The sequence below is a fragment of the Hylobates moloch genome, unplaced genomic scaffold, assembly GCF_009828535.3.
Source record: "Hylobates moloch isolate HMO894 unplaced genomic scaffold, HMol_V3 SCAFFOLD_6, whole genome shotgun sequence".
NCBI classification, from domain to species: domain Eukaryota; kingdom Metazoa; phylum Chordata; class Mammalia; order Primates; family Hylobatidae; genus Hylobates; species Hylobates moloch.
Window position 1 is genome coordinate 15,056,504 of NW_026652281.1, and position 23,934 is coordinate 15,080,437.

The 23,934-nt window shown below is 59.0% G+C and overlaps 2 protein-coding genes and 1 long non-coding RNA gene across 8 annotated transcripts in view; 1 reads left to right on the forward strand and 2 right to left on the reverse strand.

Annotated features, from left to right (window-relative positions):
• Positions 1–12,346, forward strand: part of BCAR1 (BCAR1 scaffold protein, Cas family member) — a 39,195-nt gene extending 26,849 nt beyond the window's left edge. For 4 of the 5 annotated variants that reach the window (XM_032156411.2, XM_032156413.2, XM_032156410.2 and 1 more), the window contains exons 3-7: positions 4,185–4,346; positions 4,516–4,632; positions 5,569–6,666; positions 7,709–7,798; positions 11,367–12,346. In XM_032156411.2, the coding sequence (XP_032012302.1) occupies positions 4,185–4,346; positions 4,516–4,632; positions 5,569–6,666; positions 7,709–7,798; positions 11,367–11,879 (1,980 nt within the window). In that variant the 3' untranslated portion in view covers positions 11,880–12,346. The other variant, XM_058440488.1, reaches the window with a different exon arrangement.
• Positions 12,347–13,093: 747 nt separating this feature from the next.
• LOC116470815 (uncharacterized) lies at positions 13,094–14,986 on the reverse strand. The gene is made up of 5 exons (XR_004248666.2): positions 14,967–14,986; positions 14,643–14,875; positions 14,371–14,547; positions 14,062–14,276; positions 13,094–13,385 (listed from the first exon to the last, which is right to left on the reverse strand). It is a non-coding gene; the product is annotated as an uncharacterized LOC116470815 (long non-coding RNA).
• Positions 14,987–16,507: 1,521 nt separating this feature from the next.
• Positions 16,508–19,652, reverse strand: LOC116470816 (chymotrypsinogen B2). Of its 2 annotated transcripts, XM_032156415.2 has the most exons (7): positions 19,580–19,652; positions 18,574–18,677; positions 18,396–18,475; positions 18,226–18,304; positions 17,815–17,995; positions 17,242–17,375; positions 16,508–16,727 (listed from the first exon to the last, which is right to left on the reverse strand). In XM_032156415.2, exons 1-7 carry the CDS (start codon positions 19,629–19,631, stop codon positions 16,566–16,568), a joined length of 792 nt encoding a protein of 263 aa, XP_032012306.1. In that variant the 5' UTR covers positions 19,632–19,652; the 3' UTR covers positions 16,508–16,565. The 2 variants fall into 2 exon arrangements, with proteins under 2 accessions (XP_032012306.1, XP_032012307.1); XM_032156416.2 differs by lacking the exon at positions 17,242–17,375.
• Positions 19,653–23,934: the final 4,282 nt, after the last annotated feature.

The following is a 23,934-nucleotide window of genomic DNA, read 5'->3' on the forward strand; positions in this document are numbered from 1 at the left end:
GAACCTGGCTGGCCTGGGGCTGCCTGGGTGGGGCTGCTCCCAAACCGGCTTGAGCAAGAGGAGCAGGGTCCTGTTATCCCCTGGGGAGGCGGCAGGGAGCAGTGTCCTGTGGGGGAGCCTCAGGCCACGGTCCACGTGTACCCACACCTCACACAGATGAACACATGTGCGTGATATCTGTACCCCACAGGTACAAACACCCATGCACATACCATATGCATGAACACACACATGCGCTACATGAATGTGCATGAATACATGCACATATCTGCATCCCATACCCCATAAATGGACACACGTATATGCCCACACATGCGCATATCATATGCATGAACATGCGCACACTCAAACCCCATATGTATAAACACACATGCCTACACACTCCACACACAGACACGTGTACGTCCACACATGCAAAGCGTGTGCACCCACCAGTATCCCACAAACGTACAAATGCACGTGCGTATGCACATGCGCACACAGTCCACACTGCACACGCCCCAAGGTCAGGCACACCCCCTCCCCTCCTCTCCCGCCTTTGCAGCGAAGCTTGTCCTGGTGTGGCTGGAAGCCCTGTTGGCTGGGGAGCAGCATCGAGACCCCTAGACAGAGCCTGGCCTCGAGGCTGTGTTTTGGCAGCTGTTCTGTTTCCCTCTCCAGCAAAGGGCCTGCTCTCAATTGCATCAGGGGCTCAACCATCTGGGTCCTTCTCTGCCTATGCCCACTGGTAGAGCTGCCCAGAGATGTGCCCCAAGGGCCCTGACCTGGCTGATGGCCCCGGAAGGAGAGCCCTGCGTCCTGGGCCTGGCTGCTCTCCCCCAGGAAACCTCCCCCAGTCTTGATTGTGTCTGCTTGTATTTTATGATCACAAAAGCAATGCTTTTTTGCTGTAGAAAATGCATAATGTATGGAAAAGTCTGGAGATGAAATTTTCCAATCGAGGTAATCACTGGGAAATTCTGGCATATTTTATCTAGCATCTGCCCTGTGTTTCACAGATTTGTACATGTAGTTTTGCATTTCAAAGTTGTAAATCCAACATGAGATATCAGAAGCATTTTGTTGCGTTCTTAAAGCTTGTCCCTGAGCCACCTTGGACTTCGCTGGGTTGCCCCCTCTGCTGGGGCGGGCCCTGGGCAGTTTCCGATTGCTCGTGTCTTCATTACGGTGGCACGGCGGTAACACCTGGCTGCGGGACATCTGTGTCTGAACCTCCAGGTCCTCCCCTCTAAGCCTCAGGCCTGCCCCTCAAATGCCTGGGAAACTGAGTCTCCCAATTCCAGGGTATTGGTTGGCTGGGCTGAGGAGGAGCCCTTGCCAGGACTGCGTGTGGGCGGGAGGGACACTGGCTGTCAAGAAGCCAAAAGGGTGAGTGACAAGGGTGGTGGCCAGGAGAGTCAGAATCCTGGGGCCTGGAACAGGGTCCAGCGGGTGCTAAGGTGGGAGCCTGGTGGCCTGTATGGCTGGGGGAGAGGTGAGGGCCACACTGGCACCAAAACTCTTTGGGCCAGGTGTGGGCTGTAGGAATCTGAGGGCAGAGGCTCTTTCATGGGCAGGTGGGACCCCCAGGGGAAGGCGTCTGTGGGAGGGAGGTCACTCAGGTAGTGCCCCTGGTCAGTGCCCAAGGAGACAGCCGTGGTGTGAGGTCAGGCATGCACGTGGTCCTGTTGGGCCTCCGTTTTACCCTCCTCGCCCTAGAAGCTTCATCTTGCCCCAGGCTCCCCTGTGCTGGGACCTCAGGCCGGGGTGCCTGGAGCTGGGGAGGGAGGGGAGCGGGCTGTGGTGCTGGCCCCTCAGGCCACCCTGACCCAGGTCGGGTGAGCCCCTCATGCTTGGGTGTGTCCTGGTGGCCGTGGTCACAGTGCTCCTGTGGTGCTCCATTTCCCGAGGAGGAAACGAGGCTCCTGGATTGGGACCTAGGAGTGCCAGAGCCGGGAGCCAGCCCATGTCAGGGGCAACACCCATTTTGCAGAAGGGGGAGACCAGCCACTGAGCTCCAGGGCGGGGGCCCACCTTGTCCCCTTCCTCCGACCTGATGCCTGCCTCTGGGGCCCTGTCTGGGAGGCTGGGATGTATTCCTGAGTTCACTTGTCCCCCCACTTGATGCCTGATCGTAGGGGAGGAGAGGGGCAGCACCCTGGCCCTGGGGCTGCCTGGGTTCTGTGCGTGCACCTGGCAGTGGGCCTGTGCTTTGTTTTCTCTGCATTGTGTGAGGCATGTGTGTCAGAGACCGTGTGGGTCTTATGTCAGTGTCTGTGCCTCTGTCCCCTCCTCCTGGGCTCTGGCTGTGTTCCCCTAACCCCCGTGGGACCTCCACGGCCTGCTAGTGGGGTCTCAGGTGTGCATCAGGGTGGCCTGTGATTAGCAGTGGGACTGAGTCATTCCCCTAACGAGCTTTTCCCCCTGGTGGCTGTGTTGCTCTGTTTTTCTAACAGAAACATTTGGTTACTGTGGCTGCCTACTGCCACCCGACTCAGCTCCAAGAGTGGCAGGCGGCCATTTGCCTGGGGAGGCAGGACTGGGTCCAGCTGCACCCCGGGCCTCACCGCGTGAGGTTGGGACAGCCACCAGCGGGGTGCTCTTGGAGGATGCTCATCCCTCCTGCTGGTGCTGGGTCCTGGCTGAGCCTTGAGGCTGGGTCCCCACCTGCCTTTGGGAGGCTGGGAGGCCTGGAGAAGCCTCGGGCCGTGCCTCGAGACCCAGCCAACCTGCCACGTCCCTCCGCCCCGCCTGCCCCGCTGTTGGCAGGTCCCTGCATCTAAAAATAGTTCTGGAGGAGACTCAAGTCTGGGGCGCGTGGAGGGAGATGAGTCTGGAGTGGCGGCTGCCAAATCCACTCCCAGACGAACTGGAAGGGGGCGGGGACACCCCACGGAGGCCCCCAGCCTGCAGGGCTCTGCTACCAGGCGTGCTGGAGACCCAGTGGGCCCAGCTCTGCTGTGCTGCCGGGGGCTGTGCCAGGCCTGGGGCTGCTGGGGGGCGCTGGGCGCCTCTGTCGCCCCCATGCCCAGCGCCCCCCTCACGGCACCCTCAGCGAGCAGGGCTGGCTGCCTGCCTGCATTGGGAGGGCCTCTAGGGGTTCAGGGGCACTGGGCCCGGGGGAGGGGCTGCTTTGGCGCTGCTGCCCTGGGGGATGTGCAGGGAGGCCCTGAGTCAACCCTGTCCCAGACATCCCCTTTGATGAGGGAACAAAAGGTCTTTCAGTGGAGAGAGCTAAACAGGGAGCCTGGTGGTGGAGGCGTGTGGGCGCAGTGTGCCCGGGGGCTGCAGAATCCCACCAGGGAGGCCTTGTCCTCCCCAAGGCAGGGAGCCTTCGGGGAAGGAGGCTGCCTGGCATGGCCCCTACCCGCTTCAGGCTGGTGCTGGTGAGGGGCACTGTGGCCCTGGGCAGGCCCTTGTGCTGCCTGCCTCTGCACTGTGCGGGCCTTGGCCGCCCTGGGCTCTGGGTCACAGTAAAAGCACCTGGGGAGGGGAGGGCTGGCCTTGGACTTGCCTCCCCCACTAAGCCTCATCCTTTCAGGTCACTGGGGATCTTCCCCGCTGCATGCAGCTCCCCCCGGGGTAGGCGCAACAGGGAGGGGGCCTTGGTCCCAGCTCCTGCGCCCCCCAGCACACACCCGACCTGCCCCTCTGGCTCTGTCCTCCAGAGTCTCCCCGTGCTGCGCTGTGGGGCAGGGGGTGCTAGGCTCTGTCCGGTCCTGGGCTGGACGCAGTCCCCTGCTGGGTCAACCCTTCTAAGGAGGCTATAGCTAAGTGGTGTGGGCAGCAGGCTCCGAGGCCTCCAACGTGGCCTCTCGTCCTGCGGGGCTAGGTGCCCCAGTCACGGGGGGTTCCTTGCCTGTGGGTAGTGCCCTCCAGAGCCAGGGCCTTAGCACCTCACCCCACCAGTGTCATCAGCTCACACCCATGCTCCTCTGTGGAGCCTTCTGGGTCAACCGGCTGTAGAGATGTTGGTGTCCTGGCCCAGGATAAAACCCAGTGTTCTTGCTGTAGCTGGCACTGCGTTCTGCTAGAAGAGGGTCAGATGGTGCAGAGGGAGTGAGAACTGGCATCCTTGGGGAGCCCCATCCCTTCCACCTGGTGTGCCCTGTCCACCTCCCAAAAGGACGTGGCTCCCAGGTGTGAGTGGAGCCTCCCTGAGGGCCGGTTCGAGGGCAGCAGTGAAGTCGGCTCTCTGCCCCCAGGTGGTGGTGCCCACCCGCGTGGGGCAGGGCTATGTATACGAGGCCGCCCAGCCGGAGCAGGATGAATACGACATCCCGCGACACCTGCTGGCCCCAGGGCCACAGGACATCTATGATGTGCCCCCAGTTCGGGGGCTGCTTCCCAGCCAGTATGGCCAGGAGGTAGGTGTCGGGTGTGCAGCGCGGGGAGGGCAGGGCGGCTAGGCCCTGGGGCAGGAGCTGCATCTTCTCAGCTCCGGCCAGGCCTGGGGGCGGTGCTGCAGGGTTCCCACCTTTGCCATTCCCCCAAGTGGCCCTGGCGCCGTTAACCCTGCATTGTTTCTGCCCCCAGGTGTATGACACACCCCCCATGGCTGTCAAGGGTCCCAATGGCCGAGACCCGTTGCTGGAGGTGTACGACGTGCCCCCCAGCGTGGAGAAGGGCCTGCCACCGTCCAGCCACCACGCGGTGAGCAAATGCCAGGGCAATGCCAGGGCCAGGCTGAGGCTGTGGGGAGTCTGGATGTGTGCACTGGGGTGCTGACCATTGTCTGCAGGGCTAGGGGTGGTGGGCAGGAAGAGACTGGCTCCAGACCCAGGTTCTGGATGGTTGACAGATGAGGAAACCAAGCTGTCGTCTGAGCCTCAGGTTCTGCGTCTGCAGAACTGCCTGTTGCAAGGCCTTCTCCACGAGCTCCCGAGAGGGTATCCGCAAGGTGACCATGGGGTGTGTCATCTCACCCGGGATACTTCAAGAGTGAAGGGGGGACCAGTAATTATGTGGGGGCGTCAGGGACAAACCAGCACTGTCCCGGGCAAACCAGAATTTGGTCCCCTGATAATACACACAGAGCTCAGTCGCACACCTGCTGCAGAGTAGAAAGTTCACACGTGGTGGTGGTGCTGGGTGGTAACAGTGATGGTGGTGATGAGGTGGCGGCGGCGGTGATGGTGATGAAATCATTGTATGATGGTGGTGGCAGTGGCAATATCATAGCTAACCTTTCAGTGAGTGTCTGCAGTGACCCAATTATGTGAATCAACACGTGCAATTCTTTGGGAGGAAGCTCTCCCACCTTCAGGCACAGGGGTGGGCACCTGGCTCCAGAGCCAGCTTATCCCAGAACTGTCATGGATAGGAATCGTGAAGGATGTGTGCGCTGGGGCTGCGTGTGTGTGTGTGTGTGCCTGTGTGTGTGCGTCTGTGTACGTGTGTGTGTGCCTGTGTGTGCGTGCCTCCGCGTTTGTATGTGTGCCTGTGTGTGTGCGCGCCTCTGTGTGTGTGCGCACACACGTGCGCGTGTGTGTGTCTGTATGTGTGTGTGTGTGTGGCTGGGTGCTGCCCTCAGTCCCTGGGGCGGGCAGATGGATGGATGGACAGCCTTGACTGCCGTTTGTCCCCCAGGTCTACGACGTTCCTCCATCGGTGAGCAAGGATGTGCCCGACGGCCCACTGCTGCGTGAGGAGACCTACGACGTGCCCCCCGCCTTCACCAAGGCCAAGCCCTTTGACCCGGCCCGCACCCCACTGGTCCTGGCTGCACCCCCTCCAGACTCCCCGCCGGCTGAGGATGTGTATGACGTGCCGCCCCCAGCTCCCGACCTCTACGACGTGCCCCCTGGCTTGCGGCGGCCTGGCCCAGGCACCCTGTACGATGTGCCCCGTGAACGGGTGCTTCCTCCTGAGGTGGCTGATGGTGGCGTGGTCGACAATGGTGTGTATGCGGTGCCTCCCCCAGCTGAACGTGAAGCCCCGGCGGAAGGCAAGCGCCTGTCGGCCTCCAGCACCGGCAGCACACGCAGCAGCCAGTCCGCGTCCTCTTTGGAGGTGGCAGGGCCGGGCCGGGAACCTCTGGAGCTGGAAGTTGCCGTGGAGGCCCTGGCACGGCTGCAGCAGGGTGTGAGCGCCACCGTTGCCCACCTTCTGGACCTGGCAGGCAGCGCCGGTGGGACTGGGAGCTGGCGTAGCCCGTCTGAGCCACAGGAGCCACTGGTGCTGGACCTGCAGGCTGCTGTGGCCGCTGTCCAGAGTGCCGTCCACGAGCTGTTGGAGTTTGCCCGGAGCGCCGTGGGCAATGCTGCCCACACATCTGACCGTGCCCTGCATGCCAAGCTTAGCCGGCAACTGCAGAAGATGGAGGACGTGCACCAGACGCTGGTGGCACATGGTCAAGCCCTCGACGCTGGCCGGGGAGGCTCTGGAGCCACCCCTGAGGACCTGGACCGGCTGGTGGCCTGCTCGCGGGCTGTGCCCGAGGACGCCAAGCAGCTGGCCTCCTTCCTGCACGGCAATGCCTCGCTGCTCTTCAGACGGACCAAGGCCCCTGCCCCGGGGCCTGAGGGGGGTGGCACCCTGCACCCCAACCCCACTGACAAGACCAGCAGCATCCAGTCACGGCCCTTGCCCTCACCCCCTAAGTTCACCTCCCAGGACTCGCCAGATGGGCAGTACGAGAACAGCGAGGGGGGCTGGATGGAGGACTATGACTACGTCCACCTGCAGGTGGGTGCCGCCTGCCCAGCCCCGGCTCCTCTGCTGCCATGCTGGGCTCCTGTGCTTAGGGGGAGATTTGTTGTCAGCGGGGCCTGGTCCCTGGCAAGGCCCTGCACCCTCCTCTCACTTTGACCTTCTCACCCCACATTGGCCACATGTGCTGGGGTGGCCATGTCATCGAGTCCTTCGTTGAGTCCCTCGGGCTGGTATCTCTGGTGACCGGCAGGAGTGACTCTCTTCTTTGGGGAGAGACAGACCTTCAGAAATGTGCACACACACAAAGATGCTCTGAGCGTGGGGGAGCAGCAGGAGGCGGTGGGAGATGACTAGGACTGCTCCTCTCAGGCTGGGCCCTGGAGCAGAGGCCTGGGTGCCAACCGGGTGGGAGTCCCAGTGAGGAACATTCCAGGCTGAGCTGGGCCAGAGAGGCATCCAGGGGCAGGGACCAGGTGGCCAGGCCTTTAGGCCAAGGGGGAGGGATTGGGTTTGATTCCTGGTGTGGGAGCCTGGGAAGGCAGGGTGGAGCTTGCGGCCTTTCTGCGGGTGCCCCACCCTCTGCCCAGTCTCTTCCTGGGCTGGCAGGCGGTGAAAGGGGCTGCCAGGGCTGCTTCCTAGGAAGCCACCTTCTCTGTGTGTCCCTGCATGTGCCAGCCTGGGTATGTGTATGTGGTGCTGTGTCCCCACATGGGCCACCCTGGGGGGACGGGGTTGTCCCCGCATGTGCCAGCCTGGGGGGGCTGTGTCCCCACATGTGCCAGCCTGGGGGGGCTGTGTCCCCACATGTACCAGCCTGGGGGGGTTTGTGTGTGTGTATGTGTGTGTGTCTGCCCCTGCACGTGCCAGTCTGTGTGTCCGCGTGTGTGTGTGTGTGTGTCTGCCCCTGCACGTGCCAGTCTGTGTGTGTGTCCGCATGTGCATGTGTGCGTGTGTGTGCATGCGTGCACAGCACCACCTGGTGGCCACTCAGCTCACTGCGCCCCCACAGGGCTGGCCTGCGCTTCTGGCTCAGAAGAGAACTGGCCTCAGCGCAGCCCCTGTCTCTCCCCTCCAGGGGAAGGAGGAGTTTGAGAAGACCCAGAAGGAGCTGCTGGAAAAGGGCAGCATCACGCGGCAGGGCAAGAGCCAGCTGGAGCTGCAGCAGGTGAGGCCCCGGAGCAGAGCAAGGCCCAGCCTTGCCCACTGACCCCCTGAGCCCCCAGCTCTTGCCCCACAGGGCCGACCCCAGGTCCCCAGCTTCTCCGTTGTCTGACAGTGCTCAGAGCTGGGACCGGCCCGCCACCCCCCTGCCTCCTTGACCATCTTCATCTTTTCACTTGGTTTATTTTAAAGTTTTCAAGAGTAATTGTTGGAGACATTTAGGGAGTTAGAGAGTAGGGTGAGAGCAGAAAATAGATCCCTCACAGCTGCCATAGGCTCAGCACGGGGCTGGCTCTGCCCTGCTCCTTCCTCCAAGCTGCTCCCTGCATGTCCGGGATGGTGTCCTGTGGCCATTCGACTCTTCTGTCCCAGCATCTGCCATGGCATTAAGCATTCTTTGTGGATTCTTTCAAAGACCACATAGCATCTGTTGAATGTTTGTATTATACCCACACTTCCTTAGTATTATTTTATTTTTTTGATACAGAGTCTTGTTTTGTCACACAGGCTAGAGTATAGTGGTGTGATCTCGACTCACTGCAGCCTCAACCTTCTGGGCTCAAGCGATTCTCCTGCCTCAGCCTCCCCAGTAGTTGGGATTACAGGCACCTGCCACCACACCTGGCTGATTTTTATAGAGACAAAGGTTTCACCGCATTGCCCAGGCTGGTCTCAAACACCTGGGCTCAACAATCCACCTGCCTTGGCTTCCCAAAGTGCTGGGATTACAGTGTGAGCCACCACATCTGGCCCCTTATTATAAATATACTGCTATGTTTATATGCAGACATATTAATGAATTTTCCTCATATTTTGAATCATTTCCTGAGGGTAGGAAAGAGGTATGTAAAAAAACACTAAGGGAGCTTTATTCTGATTATGAAGATAATTTTAAAAGTGAAAATACAGGATAGCACGAAGTGAACATAAAAATGTCACCCGTCAAATCTCCCTCGCCCACCTTCTGGGCACCAAGGAGGTGGCAGAGGCAGGGGCCTGAGACCCTTGACGCACAGCACTGAGGCTGCAGCCGCCTCATGAGAGCTCGGTGAGAATCACTGAAAAGTGGAAGATGCCCGGGAAGTAACTGGCCCGTAGAGACACTCAGGAGAGGCTAGACATTGACATCTCAGAACGGTGGCAGGGTGGGAGGGGGTGGGGGCTGAGAAATTACCTAATGGGTACAGTGTACCCACATAACAAAACCGCACCTGTACCCCCGTTAAATCTACTAAAGAGAACACCCAAGAAAAGAACAAATGTCACACCTGTAGTCCTAACACTTTAGGAGGCTGAGGCAGGAGGATCACTTGAGGCCAAGGGTTTGAGACCAGCCAGGCCACATAATGAGACCCAAGTCTCTATATATTAATACAAATTGTGGCCAGGCACAGTGGCTCACACCTGTAATCCCAGCACTGTGGGAGGCCAAGGCAGGCAGATCACTTGAGGTCACGAGTTTGAGACCAGCCTGGCCAACATGGCAAAACTCCATCTCTACTAAAAATACAAAAATTAGCCGGCATGGTGGCACACGCCTATAGTCCCAACTACTTGGGAGGCTGAGGCAGGAGAATCATTTGAACCCAGGAGGTGGAGCTTGCAGTGAGCCGAGATTGGGGATAGGTGGTTCCGTCTCAAAAAAAAAAAAAAAATTTTTAAAACCTCCTGGTGCCGGGGGGGATCACCTGAGGTCGGATTCGAGCCAGAACTCCTGAAATATCAACAATATATAGGTCTATATCTCTGTCTATAGAGAGAGAACTCTGTGGGATCGCCGTGTTTTCAGAAGTGGTCATGTACTTTATCCTTCTTCCGTGTGCCTCCAGTGCTGACTTCACCAGTCCTCTGCTGTTGGACACTTAACGCTGTTCCCAGAGTTTTACTTTTGTGAACAACGCTGTGATGAATACAAGTCTTTACACATATCTGATGAATTACTTAGATAAGTTGCTAGAAGCTGGATTAAAGGGCAAGAATATATGTGAAGAACTCTAAAGATGTAGAATTCCAAGGCCAAGGACATAAATCCATGTTAAATGCAAGCCCATGAAGACTTAGTGATGAGAACATCTGTTGCCCCATTTTTGTATCGGTGAAGAATCTCAAATCTCCACTCACAAAGTGTCTAATAGGAGAGTATTGGTTCAATAAAGTATGGACATTTGTGCAGTAGGATATTATATAACTATTAAGAGTTGTCAAAGAATAAAAAGGGCTAGGTGCAGTGGCTCACGCCTGTAATCCCATCACTTTGGGAGGCAGAGGCGGGAGGATCATCTGAGGTCAGGAGTTTGAGACCAGCCTGGCCAACGTGGTGAAACCCCATCTTTACCAAAAATACAAAAATTAGCCAGGGGTGGTGGCGCAGGCCTGTAATCCCAGCTGAGGCAGGAGAATCGCTTGAACCCAGGAGGCGGAGGTTGCAGCGAGCCGAGATTGTGCCACTTCACTTCAGCCTGGGCGATAGGGCAAGACTCCATCTCAAAAAAAAAAAAAAAAAAGGATTAGCCTGGGTGACAGAGCAAGACTCGTTCTTTATAAAAATAAAAATAGTATTGAAGAAAAAAGAAAAAACCCACAGAGCTTGTTGCCTGTGCTCTGTCAGGGCTCACTGCAGCCTCGACTTCCCAGACTCAAGTGATTCACCTGCCTCAGCCTCCCAAAGTGCTGGGATCACAGGCATGAGCCACCTCACCCTGCCTCACCAGAGCTTTTCAAAGAAAAAAAGCGGAGTATGTATCTCACTGGCTAAGAGAATGGAGAGATGAAGGATTTCACCAAGTGGCTGCCTAAGGGGGACAGTGCGAGGTTCTAAGTGTTAGGAAGGGGCGGTTTCCTATTGGTTTTGCTCATTGTGGCTTGGATCTTTGCGCCTAGGGTGGGACAGAGCTTACCTGTCCTGAGTCTGGGTGTGGCTGGTCACTTCCAGGGCCAGAGCGGCTCTAGTGAGGACACATCGTCCCCTTCAGCTGACTCCTAGGCACGGGAGTGGAAGTGTTAACTTGCGTGTGGTTCTGGAAGATGAGGTTCTATTTAGGGGCATTGGATTACAGGTGACATCTTCCTTTTTTCTGTTTGATATATTTGAATCTTTTCATAATGTGTATGTTACTTTTGAACTAAGGAGAAAAGTTTTTTAACTTTCCAGTTTGAAATATTTATAGATTCACAGGAAGTTGCAAAGATAGGGCCGAGGGGTCTCCAGTGCGTTTCAGCCAGTTTCCCCAGTGGCACATCTCAAGTCACGTGGGACAGTACCCAAGCCAGGACGGTGACTCCCCGACCCCAAGCAGCCACTTTTCTGTTGTCCATCTTGTCATTTCAAAAATGTTCAGGGCACGGAGTCTGACCTTTTGAGATTGGTGGAAAGGTAACTGAACAACCTCCAGAAGGCCTGCCGTGGTTCCTGGGCCTGTCCCCGGGAGAGGAGACTGCCCATTTCCCCACTGTCCCATGCACTCTGAGTAGCAGCCCTTTTAGAGAAGCCCAGCCCAGGGTGCCCAGGTCTTGGCCTGTGGTTCCAACTCACCCGAGAGCCTAACCCTGCTCCTGCTTCCTTCCTGCCCCAGCTGAAGCAGTTTGAACGACTGGAACAGGAGGTGTCGCGGCCCATAGACCACGACCTGGCCAACTGGACGCCAGCCCAACCCCTGGCCCCGGGACGAACAGGAGGCCTGGGGCCCTCGGACCGGCAGCTGCTGCTCTTCTACCTGGAGCAGTGTGAGGCCAACCTGACCACACTGACCAATGCCGTGGACGCCTTCTTCACCGCCGTGGCCACCAACCAGCCGCCCAAGATCTTTGTGGCACACAGCAAGTTCGTCATCCTCAGCGCCCACAAGCTGGTGTTCATCGGGGACACACTGTCACGGCAGGCCAAGGCTGCTGACGTGCGCAGCCAGGTGACCCACTACAGCAACTTGCTGTGCGACCTCCTGCGTGGCATCGTGGCCACCACCAAGGCCGCTGCCTTGCAGTACCCATCGCCTTCCGCTGCCCAGGACATGGTGGAGAGGGTCAAGGAGCTGGGACACAGCACGCAGCAGTTCCGCCGTGTCCTAGGCCAGCTGGCAGCCGCCTGAGGGTGGTGACCCCAGGAGGGAGGCAGGGGAGGGGCGCGGTGGTCCCAGCTCCCTGGCTCCCATCTCGAGAGTCGCTGTGCCACCGGCTTAGGGACAGGACCCCAGCTCTGCCTAGGTCCTGGTGCCCTGGATGCCCAGGAATCTGTATATATTTATGGCCGGGCAGGGTGTGGGGCCGTGCGTCCTCAGGAGCCGAAGCCCAGTGGCCTTCCCCAGCATGCACCACGGGCCCGGGGCAGGTCACCAGGCAGGGGGCTGGAGTGTGAGGGCCCGACAGCCTGCAGGACCTCGTGCCGCCCCAAGGGCTGAGCCTGGCCCCACAAGGGTGCCATGTCCCCTGATAGGGCCAGTGGAGTTTGGTGTGTCCTCCGCCTTACCAGGAGAAGACCCTGAAGAACTATTTTTCATTATTGGTTTTCCAATCATTTGACTAATAGTCTCCATTTAAATAAAGTTTTTAAAATGAACAGCAGCTGCCTGAGGGTGGCAGATGAGAGCAGCCCGGGGTGGGTGACGGTTCTGGGGAAGGCACCCGAGGGCAAGGGCCATGTGTGGCATCTTCCGGGAGGGCGCATGAAGAGTGGGTGTCTCCAGAAGAAAACCAAGGAACGCCAAGGCTGGGTGTCTCCTGCAGGTGGGTGAGGCCTGCAGCTGGCCACAGGGCCCTGGGAGCCAGGGCAGAGCCTGGGCCCAAGAAAGGGGGCAGTTTTGGAGCTGCAGGGTCTGGGGCCCAGAAAGCACAGCCTGGGCGTGGCCCCCTCAAGCCCTAGGGAGCTGCTACAGTGAGCACCTGCCCATGCCCACAGCTGGCATCTGGAGCGAGGGCAGATTGGGGCAGGAACAGCTGCAGAAGGGGATGGGTTCCTGTGAGCCGAGGGCACCACCGGGGGCTGCATCCAGAGCTCTGCTTAAAAGAATCTCATCCCAGCCTGCGGAACTCCCGAAGCGCACATGGAATTATACGTGGACCTGGCCTCTGAGTTGGGAGGGAGGGGCCTGGAGAAGACCCTTGCCCTGGGCAAGTGTGTCCCCTCCGTGGCTCCCCCACCCAGCAGGCTGCAGCCCAAATGGAAGCTCCAGGGTGCCTGGAACCCCTGGTGCTGCTCCCAGCCCTGACCGTTCTGCATGTGAACGTGGGCCTTGGTTTCCCCATCTGTATGAAGAAGGGGAGTAGTGCTGGGTGATCCGCAAGCCCTCCTGATCTTACCTCTGCAGAGGTCCCCGTGACAGCATCTGTCCCCCTAGCTCAGCCACATCATGCTCAGCCCACCCGCCTTGGTGAGGACACAGAAGTAAAGGTGTATGCAGTTGCTCTCAGTGGCTTTATTTGTGTTTTACACAGATGAGGGGTAGGGGGGGTCTCGGCCTCCACACCTTCCCAGGCATGAATTTCATGGTGTGGGCATCCACACCTGGTGACAACGGGAGGTGCTGCTGCTGCTCCAGGACATGATGCCCTCCAGGGTCCAGGCTCCATCCTGGCAGGCAAGGGCTGTCCGAGTCACCCTGCAGGAAGAAGAGGAGGTGTCTCCAGGCCGGAACTGGGTGCCAGGGCCTGGGAGACCCCAACCTGGTGGAGTCCAGGGAAGGGTGCAGAGAAATGGCGAGCATGGGTGCAGGGGCTGTGCCAGGGTCCTCAGGCCTGGGTTCACTTGGTAGCCCCAGCTCCGCCATGCACACTCCTGGAGGGAGCTGGGCGAAGTGGCTTTCATCCGTGCCAGGGCGCCATTCATCCCATGAACTGACGCTTCCAGCTCCGATGGCTGGGGAGAGGAGGAAGTCCCCAGGCGGCCTCGCCTGCCTGGTTCAGGAAGCCTGAGCCCTGGCCCATGGAAGGCCTAGGGAAGGAGGGCAGAGAGGAGTGGGGAGCCCAGGCCTCCATTAGTGGACTGGAGAGTGCTGGGGTACATTGAGAAAGAAACAGGAATGGGACTGGACAGGTGAGTCTATGGAGATGGATGGAGAATAGCCCGTGGCACGTGGTGATTTTTAATTATTATCTTTCCACGTTTTTCTACAATGAGCAAAACTTTATCATCGAAGACACCTGTCAGGGTGCTTTCAGGAGCTTTACTAGTTGGGAAGGAAAAAGGTGGGAGAGGCAGGTGCCCATGGGCCGTGGCAGCCGAGGGTGCAGGGCAAGGCCTGGGCCAGCTGGGCAGGGGCCCTTGTGCCCACTCACCTCCTCTCCCAGAGACGGGTGTGTCCCATCATGGTGTCATGAGCCACCTCCTCTGCTTGCCTGTGTGGTCTTGCGTCAGCCATCCTCAGCACCTAGATGGCCTCCGGGTGAGAGCCAAGGTCAGATGCCCCGGCCACCACACGGTCCCGGCCACCACAGGGTGGCTATTCCTGGAGAGTGAGGGTGGCAGACGGTACCTGGGCTCGTGGGGGTGCCTGGGAAGTGAGCCAGTCGGGGTGAGCCCCGCTTGGCCACTGAATCTCATGGTGATCTCAGGGCATCCCTTTCTCAGGGTCTCAGTTTCCCCACCTGCACAGTGAGGGCACAGGACCTCTCAGGTTTCCCCAAGCTGCCATCCGGGTGGCCTGCGAAGGTGGAGGTGGGGTGCACGGCCCAGGGTGGGCGTCTCCTGCAGAGGCGGCTCTGCCTGTGGCCGGGGGATGTGGGTGCTGGTTCCCCAGCCTGCAGTTCATTTCCGACCCTTTTCTTGTTGGTTGCAGGGTGTAGTTGGGGTTGGGAAGGGGGATGAGTGTCATTCCCTGACACCTGGTGGGCCCCAACTTCTCAAGCTCAAGCCTCACCCGACCCCTAGTGGGCAGTGGTGACCACCCAGTCCTCGCTGATGTGGTAGCCCCCGCAGAAGTGGAAGCCAGCTTTGTACTGGGAGGATAGGAGGACTGGCAACTCCCACAAGGGCAGGAGGGACCCGAGGGGCGAGGGCTGTGTAATCCTAGCACTTTGGGAGGCTGAGGCAGGAGGATCACTTGAGGCCAAAGTTCAAGACCAGTCGCGCCACTTAGTGAGACCCAAGTCTCTATTTATATATTAATAAAAATTGTTTTAAACTTCCCCCCACCTCTAGCCTGCCCACCACCCAGGGCCCCCCCCCACCGCATGGGCAGGACCCCTCTGATCTGCAGGGACACCTGCCAGGCCTGGGAGCTGGGAATGGCATCCTCCCAATTGACGTCCTGGAGAGGCCGCTGGGTGGATGGTGGGGACCCTGCAGCCTGGGGTTGGGGCAGGACAGCTGGCAGTTGATGGTGTCCTGAGGTGCCGCTGCAGTGTCCTCAGCCCCCTCCCCTGACTGCTGTGCACCCAAGGGAGTGTCAGTCCCCCTCTGAGCCCAGGGTGCTGGGACATGGTGGCTGGATCTCCCTGGGTCCCTGTGCTCTTGTGGGCTCTGAGTCAGTGGCTGGGGTGGATTGGGGTGTGGGGCCCGGGGGCACACAAACCCAGGAGTCTGCCCAAGTCCAGAGAGTGCAGGGGCTGGGGGTGGGGGCTGGGCAAAAGGCGTGGATGCAGGAGCCCGTCAGGAGGCAGAATCGCAGGGTGTGGAGGGTCTGAGGGTGCTGGGGCTAAGGAAGGGAGGAAACAGATGCCCCAAGCACGGCCGATGGGGTGAGGGTAGCGGCCAGAGGGGCGGGGTCCAGCTGGCAGGGTGTGAGGAGGAAGGGGAGGACGATCTGGCCACAGAGGATGTGGTGTCCCTGATGAAACATGGCACGGTAGGCTTTTTGCTTCTGGGCATTTGGGGCTGGAGATGGGCATGTTTGACCTGGGGATCCCAGCCTGCCTGAGCCTCGAACTTTCAAGAGTCACTGCCATACGGCTGGACGCAGTGGCTCACGCCTGTAATCCCAGCACTTTGGGAGGCTGAGGCAGGCGGATCACAAGGTCAGGAGATCAAGACCAACCTGGTTAACATGGTGAAACCCCGTCTCTACTAAAAAAATACAAAAAAATTAGCCGGGCGTGGTGGTGGGCGCCTGTAGTCCCAGCTACTCGGGAGGTGAGATTGCACCACTGCCCCCCAGCCTGGGCGACAGAGTGAGACTCTGTCTCAAAAAAAAAAAAAAAAAAAAAAGTCAGTGTCAGAGAGAGGGAAGCCCAGCGATCCAGAGAAAGGCCATGGGATGTCAGAGGGTCCCCATCCTGTCCCCTGAACCCACCAATCACGGCCCACCTCGCCACCACCTGCCTCATCACCAGTCCTTGCGTTGATAACGCTCCTGGCTCCAGCATATGTCTGGCAGCCCTAGGAGTGGCCGTGGGAAGATTCCTTGGAGCCGCAGGTGTGTGCGGCAGGAGTGAGTTCGTCCCCCGCCCCCTGCGCTGCCCACGCCCTCTTGCAGGGCCCAGAGCAAGGGAGGAAGGGTGGGTGGCAAGAACCTGTTGCCTGGGGGCAGGTGCTGAGGATTGGGGCCAAGGTCCACCTGGTCCCCACCAGCCAGATCCCCTGTCTCTGCGCTCCTTTTCATCTGCCCGTGTGTTCCTGGCCACTCTCTGGGAAGCAGGAGCCTGAGTGGTGGGAAAGGGGACTAAGGAAGGGTCCTCCCAGAGGCCGCCCATGCCTGGCCCAGCCCAGTCCAGCCCAGTGGGGGCCAAGTTCTGGAGTGGAGTGAGGCCTTGGAGGCCCCAAAACAGAAGACGGACAGTACCAATGTGTGCTCCATGGGTTTATTGAGGCTCTGCGGGGAGCAGGGTCAGAGGGAGCCGCGGGATCAGTTGGCAGCCAGGATCTTCTGCACCCAGGGTATGAGCTTGGTGACACGGGCGTACACTCCAGGGCTGGAGGTGGAGCAGGTGTTGCTGCCCCAGGACACAATGCCCACCAGGGTCCAGACTCCATCCTTCTGGCAGACCAGGGGGCCGCCGGAGTCGCCCTGTGGGAGAGGGAGAAGGGGCTTGGATCTGGCAGCCCAGACAGACTGGTCCCAGGGGCCGTTGGACATTGTTCCCAGAGTCCAATCCAGGACCCCACATGCAGCAGAGGCTCAGCACGTGCTGTTGCCTGGGTTATGAAAGACCCCACGAGCTGCTTATGTGGTTCATACCCCTGGAAGCCTGAGCCAGCCCCGGAATGGGACACTTTAATGGAAGCTCAGTAAAGCTGGTTTGACCAATAGGAGGAAGAGCATGGTGGGGCTGGCCAAGGGGTCCGTGTGAGGGAGGGAGGGCTGCTGGAGCCCGCTGGCCTGCTGGGATCCACTGTCCAGATTGTGCACCGCATAACTCCAAGAGCCATTGGCTCTGACATTGGCCATGGAATTTTGCAACAAGGCGACTCTGACACCAGGAAGGAGTGGGGTTAGTAGATGAGAGCAGAGAGGGGTGGAAAGCCCAGACCTCCCCTGCACCCTGCTCGCCTGGCCAGGGCCTGGGCAGGGCCAGCCTCACCATGCAGGAGGAGACGCCACTGGCCCCAGCACAGATCATCACGTCGGTGATCTTTCTGCCCCAGAACTTCTGGCATTCGGCATTGGACAGGAGGGGCAGGGCCGCCTGCTGCAGCTTGTCGGGGGTCTTGTCGGCTGCAGGACAGGAGGAGGGTCAGGGCCCCTGGGCTCACTCAGCAAGAGAGGAGGGAGAGACCCGGGGCCGACACGCCTGCCCTCCCCTGCACCATCACCACGATACTGGGTACAGCCCCTGGAGCCTCAGAAGTGCCTGTGGGACAAGGGGGCCTCGGCCCTGTCCGGGTGGGAGCCCCGCGCTGCGACTCCAGGCAGGTCAGCCAGGGCAGGGCTCACCCGGCTGGGCGTTGCTCGGAAGACCCCTGTGCAGGCTCCTCATGATCCGACCTGGATTTTATTTGCATTTGGGGGATTTTAAATTCAGAGGATTTTCCATAAAGAACGGGCACTTAGGAGCGTGTTAGAATTTAGAGCCAAACAAGAAGAGCCAAATGGTCACGGGGGGACTCCATGGCTGGGCAGCCCCGACCCCAGAGGCAGCCCCGCGGCCCCTCACCGTTGTACTTGGTCTTGCCCCAGCCTGTGGTGGCACACAGTGTCCCCGCGGGGAAGTCATCGCCGGCGCTGGGCAGGCACACGGCGGACACCGTCTGGGAGAAGCGGGCAGGTGTGGCCAGCTTCAGCAGGGTGATGTCATTGCGAATGGTCAGAATGCTGAACTGGGGGTTCTTGAAGACCTGGGGGTGGGGGCCAGAGTGCCGGGGTGAGGCCCTGGGAGGAGGCAGGACCTGCAGGCTTCGAGGACACAGACTCCTTCCCTGCTGCCCGTTAAGGAGCAGTCCATCCCCAGGGCCGGAATGGGAACCGCGAGGCCGGCCCGGCCCCACTGGGCGCCTGTCCCTGAAGCAGCCGAGGGGCCTTCCCCCATGCCCACACCCCTGCCCTCTGCTGCACAGGGCCTGGGTACCTTGGCGATCTTCAGGACCTGGATGTTCTCCTCGTCAGAGCCCTGGTCAAACTCCCCAGCCACGACCACGTCGGAGGTCCTGGGCAGAGCATTGTGGGTGAGAGAACATGTCCTGTCCCCTCCCACCCGACCAGGGCTGGAAGCGGAGCCCGAGGTTGCCCAGTCCTCACCCGACCCCGCAATGGGCGGCGGTGACCACCCAGTCCTCGCTGATGAGGGAGCCTCCGCAGAAGTGGAAGCCAGTTTTGTCCTGGGAGGAAGATGGGGAGGGTCAGCAACTCCCACCTGGAGGTACCCCCAGCCGGGCCCCTACCCAGGGTGCCCCCCGCCTTGCAGAACCCCCCTCACCTGCAGGGACACCTGCCAGGGCCAGGAGCGGGGGACAGCGTCCTCCCCATTCACGATCCTGGACAGGCCGCTGAGCACGGGGTGGATGTCGGGGACCCCGCAGCCTGGGGGCGGGAGTGGGCTGAGGGGTGGGTACCACCCACCCAGGTCCCAATGCTCCAGCCTCCTCTCACTCCCAACTCTTTTCCAGCGTCTGGGACCTAGGCTGGCTCCCACATCCCCTCCTCTGAGAAGCTGGCCCTGGCTCTCCTCTCCCCAGCGCTGGAATCCCCGGGTACAACTGAGTCCAATGAACTGGGCTGTGGGCTGCTGAGGAATGGGGTGTTGGCCCCACCTCAGTTCAGAGAAGTCACACAGGTGGAGTGTGCGGTGGGCGGCAGCCCTGGCGCTCAGGCTGGGAGGCCAGACTCTGTGGGTTTGAACCGGGCTCCCTCCCTGCCCAGCTAAGCCACTCAGTGTCCCTATCAGCAAAGTGGGGATCACGCTGTTTCTGACGTCACAGGTTTGGTAGAGTGAGCAGGCAGAGCGCCAACTCTGGGCCGGGCACCCGGGAAGTGCTCCATGAGCGGGAGTTTAAGAGGGTGAGGCTCGAGGTTCTGAAAGGTTTGGACTGAACGGTGCCAAGCCCCAGCTGCCCAAGCGCTGACCACCCAAGCCTGTGCTGGGGCCACTGACTGTTGGGGGGTTTCCTGAAGGCCTCAGCCCCGGGACACCCGCCTCCTCCCCCCGCCTCCTCCCCTGGGAGCCTCAGGTGGGCTGGGGGTGAGGAAGGGGAGCGGGACTCTCCAGCTCCTGAGCTTGGAGGCGGCAGCTCAGCCTGGGAGGGAGGTTGTGACCTGGTCCAGGCCTCGCAGCGCACACGGCAGAGATGGAGCTGGTGACTCGCCCAGGCCCACAGTGTGGTGCACAGCTGAACTGGGAGCTGGGACCCTGCTGCCATTTGCTGGCCTCGGGGCTGGGAGTGAGAGAAGACAACCCTTTGGCCTCCGCAGGGCCTGACACTCACCGAAGGCGGTGCCCAGGAGGGCCCAGCAGGAGAGGAGCCAGGAGAAAGCCATGGTGCCGCTGGCAGGAGGTGTGGGACACCTGTCTGCGGGTCCCCGTTATAGCCCTGTGCGCCTGCTATTATCTGGAGACCTTTGGGCGATAATCCCTTCCCTGGGAGTGGGCAAGATGTGTCGCTGCAGGGCTGGCCAGGGAGCCTGGGATGGCAGCAGCTGTGGCCTTAGCTGAGCCGGGCTGACCCAGGTGGCCTTTGACCATTGCCTTTCTCCTCCAGGCCCAGGCTTGGGCAGGGGCCTCCAGGGGCTGAGTCCAGCATCCCCGGGCTTGATCCCCAGCTGAGTCTCTTGTGCTCTGCAAAGAATTCACTTGATCTTTTCATGGTTTGAAAACCCCTGGGCAGGCCGGGCGTGGTGGCTCACGCCTGTAATCCTAGCACTTTGGGAGGCTGAGGCGGGCAGATCCCGAGGTCAAGAGATCGAGACAATCCTGGCCAACATGGTAAACCCTGTCTCTACTAAAAATACAAAAAATTAGCTGGGAGTGGTGGCGGGCGCCTATAGTCCCAGTTACTTGGGAGGCTGAGGCAGGAGAATGGTGTGAACCTGGGAGGCGGAGGTTGCAGTGAGCCGAGATTGTGCCACTGCACTCCAGCCTCGTGACAATGAGATTCCATCTCAAAAAAGAAAAAAAAAAAAAAAGAAAACCGCTGGGCAACGTGACCAAGTAGAGGAGAGGCTGGGGGAGCAGGCCTGTGCCCCATGGTGTAGCCAGAGGCTGGCGTGTGGTGCTTCCCAGGCCCCAGGGGATGGCTAAGAAGGCTCAGTGAAGGCCCAGTTGACATCTGTGTTGGTCACTTGGGCTGTGTACAGGGGAGGGGTAGCTGCAGGGCCACCCCTGCACACAGGTGCCAGCACACCTGGGCCCTGGAGCCGAGCACGTGGCATCAGAGGGCAAGACTGGGCCTAGGGCCTGGCCTGGGGGCCTGGCATCCCCCTGATGAGAACTGATGGAGGCTGAACCTCAGGGCACAGCATGGGCAGGGACACCTGGTTCCTGCTGTGGGTGGCAGCTTGGGTGGCGGAGCCCTTTCTCAGCAACTGGGAAATGGGGGAGGGAGAAATTTGGGATTGAGGCTGCCAGATGGAGGGCAAGTTCCCCAAAATGCACAGAAAAAGGGTGCCTCATGGCTGTTTATAATTCCACCGCATTGATGACTGCAGCATGTGTGTTTACAGCACGGGTTTTGGGGTCAGGCCACTGTGGAGCCGTGGGCAAATTACTTGCCCTCTCTGATCCTGTATGTCATTGAGCATGCTTAGATCATGGGTCCCATGACAAAAGGAAGAGCCTTGTTGGGCACCAGGAGCAGGCCAAGTACACGATCCACGCTGGCGGGGCCCCTACATTCCTCTTTCTTGAGTGAATCGCCTGTCCAGGGCCTTTGCTCATTCTAGAAGATTGTCTGAGGACAGAGGGGCAGGCGGGCACCAGCCAGGACGGAGCATGGCCTGGTCGGGATGAGATGCACCCACCTCCGCATGCACACGGGCTCCTGCCAGCCAGTGCCCAGCAGGCCCACGGGAACAGCTGAACAAAACGAATAAATTCCTGCCTGTGGCAGCTGACAGCCGGGAGGAGGCTGGAGAGTTTAGGGAAAAGAGTCAATTTTTAAAATAAGTAAAATATACACACCAGCAGCTAAGGAGTTATTCTTCTCATTATTATTACTGATACTGAGGCGAGGAGGGCCTCACTCTGAAGGGGACATTTAAGCAAACAGCTTAGGAGTTTGTGGGAGCAGTTCAGAGCATCCTCGGAGGAGAGGCAACAAACCTGGGGTCGCAGGACCCAAAGAGGCCTGTGTCCCGAGGGCAGCGAAGAGCTCAGAAGTCGAGGGGGCAGGCCCAGGAGGGCCCTAATGAAGACGGTACTAGAGCCTCTGGGGCAGCCCCTAGCTATAAGCTGGCTGGGGCAGATGGGGGAAAGGGAGCAGCGGCCGCACCCCGTCAGCCCTCTCCTGGCCTGAGTGGCCTGTGGCCCCAGCTGTGTGGCCCTAGGAGCTGAGGGCTGGCCAGGACCTCACCCGCTGCATCCCCAACCCCACACAGGCTACGGAGGCTTGTGGGGAATGTTCAGCTGCAGGAGGGGTCGGGGACAGGCACGCACAGGTGTTCCCACTCCACTGCTGCTGGGGAAGGGACCTCGCCCCCACACTGCCCTCCAGTTCCCATGGGATCTGGACCCGAACGGCGAGGAAGGAGCCCGGGGACACTCAGGACAGATGAGTCAGAACACCCGCGTGAGCCGGGGCCCTGGTGGGTGGGGGAGGCAGAACCGAGGCCTTGGGCAGAGTGGGAGCAGGAGGGATGAGCTGGGGGTCCCCACGTGCTGCAGCCTCCTGGCCACCTCTTCCTTTATTTACCTTGAAATGCCCCCACTTAAAATGTATATAAAGCCAGGTGCAGTAGCTCATGCCTGTAATCCCAGCACTTTGGGAGGCTGAGGCAGGAGGATCACTTGAGCCCAGGAGTTCAAGACCAGCCTGGGCAACATGGTGAGACCCCATCTGTACAAAAAATAAATTAGTCAGGTGTGATGGTGCATGCATGGAGTCCCAGCTCCACGCTGGGACTTGGAAAACTGAGGTGGGAGGATCGCTTGAGCCTAGGAGGTGGAGGCTGCAGTGAGCGGTGACCATGCCACTGGACTCTAGCCTGGGCAACAGAGTGAGAGCCTGTCTCAAAAAAACAACACAAAACAAAACAAAAACAACAACAAAGTGGATATAGGTTGATGACTTGTGAGGATCCAGGCACCCCTGTAACCACCACCTGCATCAAGGCAGAGACCATTTCCTTCACAGCCCCTTGGCAGTCAATCCCCCATCTCCACAAGCAACCACTGTTCTGATTTCTTTCCCTGGAGGTTAGGTTTTGGTTTTGGTTGAGAGAGGCTCGCTCTGATGCCCAGGCTGTAGTGCAGTGGCATGATCACGGCTCACTGCAGCCTCAACCTCCTCAGCTCAAGCGATCCTCCCACCTCAGCCTCCTAAAGTGCTGGGATTACAGGTGTGAGTCATTGCACCAGGGGATGTTGTTGTTATTGTTAAATTTTAAAAACTGTCAGCAGCCAGGTGCAGTGGCTCATGATTGTAATCCTTGCACTTTGGGAGGCCAAGCGGGGAGGATCCCTTGAGCTCAGGAGTTCAAGAACAGCATAGGCAACATAGTGAGACCCTGTCTCTAAAAAAAAAAAAAAGCCAGGCATGGTAGCTGGCACCTGTAATCCCAGGTACTGGAGAAGCTGAGGTAAGAGGATGGCTTGAGCTCGGGAGGTGGAGGTTGCAGTGAGTTGAGATCATGCCACTGCACTCCAGCCTGGGCGACAGAGCCAGACATTGTCTCACAAAAAAAAAACAACAACAACTTTAAATTGTGGTAATACACGTAACAAAATGGACCATCGCACCCGTTTTTTGTTTGTTTGCTTTTGAGATAGAGTCTCACTCTGTCGCCCAGGCTGGAGTGCAGTGGCCTGATCTTGGCTCACTGCAAGCTCTGCTTCCCGGGTTCACGCCGTGCTCCTGCCTCAGCCTCCTGAGTAGCTGGGACTACAGGCGCCCGCCACCATGCCCGGCTGATTTTTTTGGATTTTTTAGTAGAGACGGGGTTTCACTGTGTTAGCCAGGATGATCTCAATCTCCTGACCTCGTGATCCGCCCACCTCGGCCTCCCAAAGTGCTGGGATTACAGGCGTGAGCCACCGTGCCCAGCCCGCACCTGTTTTTAAGTGTACCGTTCAGTGCTAAGCACATCCACAGTGCTGTGCAGCCGCTCATCTCGCAGAACTGAAACTCTGAATCCTGCCCATCAATTAGTTTTCGGGTTTGGAATTTCATGTGAACAGAACCCAGGTGTTTCTGGAACTCCAGCTGCTTTCACTCAGCATCATGTCTTTAGAGTTCACCCACGCTGTTACAGATAGCGCAGGCTCTTCCTTTATATTGCTGGAATGCACTAAAGTTTGTCTATCTGTTCTGTAGTTTTGATCTATTATGAATAAAGCTGCTGTAATAAATAAAACATATATTAAAATATCCAAGGGCAAGTCTTTATGTGGATGTGTGTTCATTTCTCTTGGGCAAACACCTAGGAGTAGGCCAGGCACGGTGGCTCATGCTTGCAATCCCAGCACTTCAGGAGGCTGAGGTAGGCAGATCACTTGGGGTCAAGAGTTCAAGACAAGCCTGGCCAACATAGTGAAACCCTGTCTCTACTAAAAATACAAATAGTAGCCGGGTATGGTGATGTGCGCCTGTAATCCCAGCTACTCGGGAAGCTGAGGTGGGAGAACTGC

Coding starts and splice junctions, on each gene's coding strand:
- LOC116470816 (XM_032156415.2), bottom strand. CDS start 19,631: ATGGCTTTCTCCTGGCTCCTCTCCTGCTGGGCCCTCCTGGGCACCGCC. Junction 18,678..19,579: donor CCTCCTGGGCACCGCCTTCG/GTGAGTGTCAGG, acceptor TCCCGCCCCCAG/GCTGCGGGGTCCCCGACATC. Junction 18,476..18,573: donor CCTGGCAGGTGTCCCTGCAG/GTGAGGGGGGTT, acceptor TCTTCCTCCCAG/GACAAAACTGGCTTCCACTT.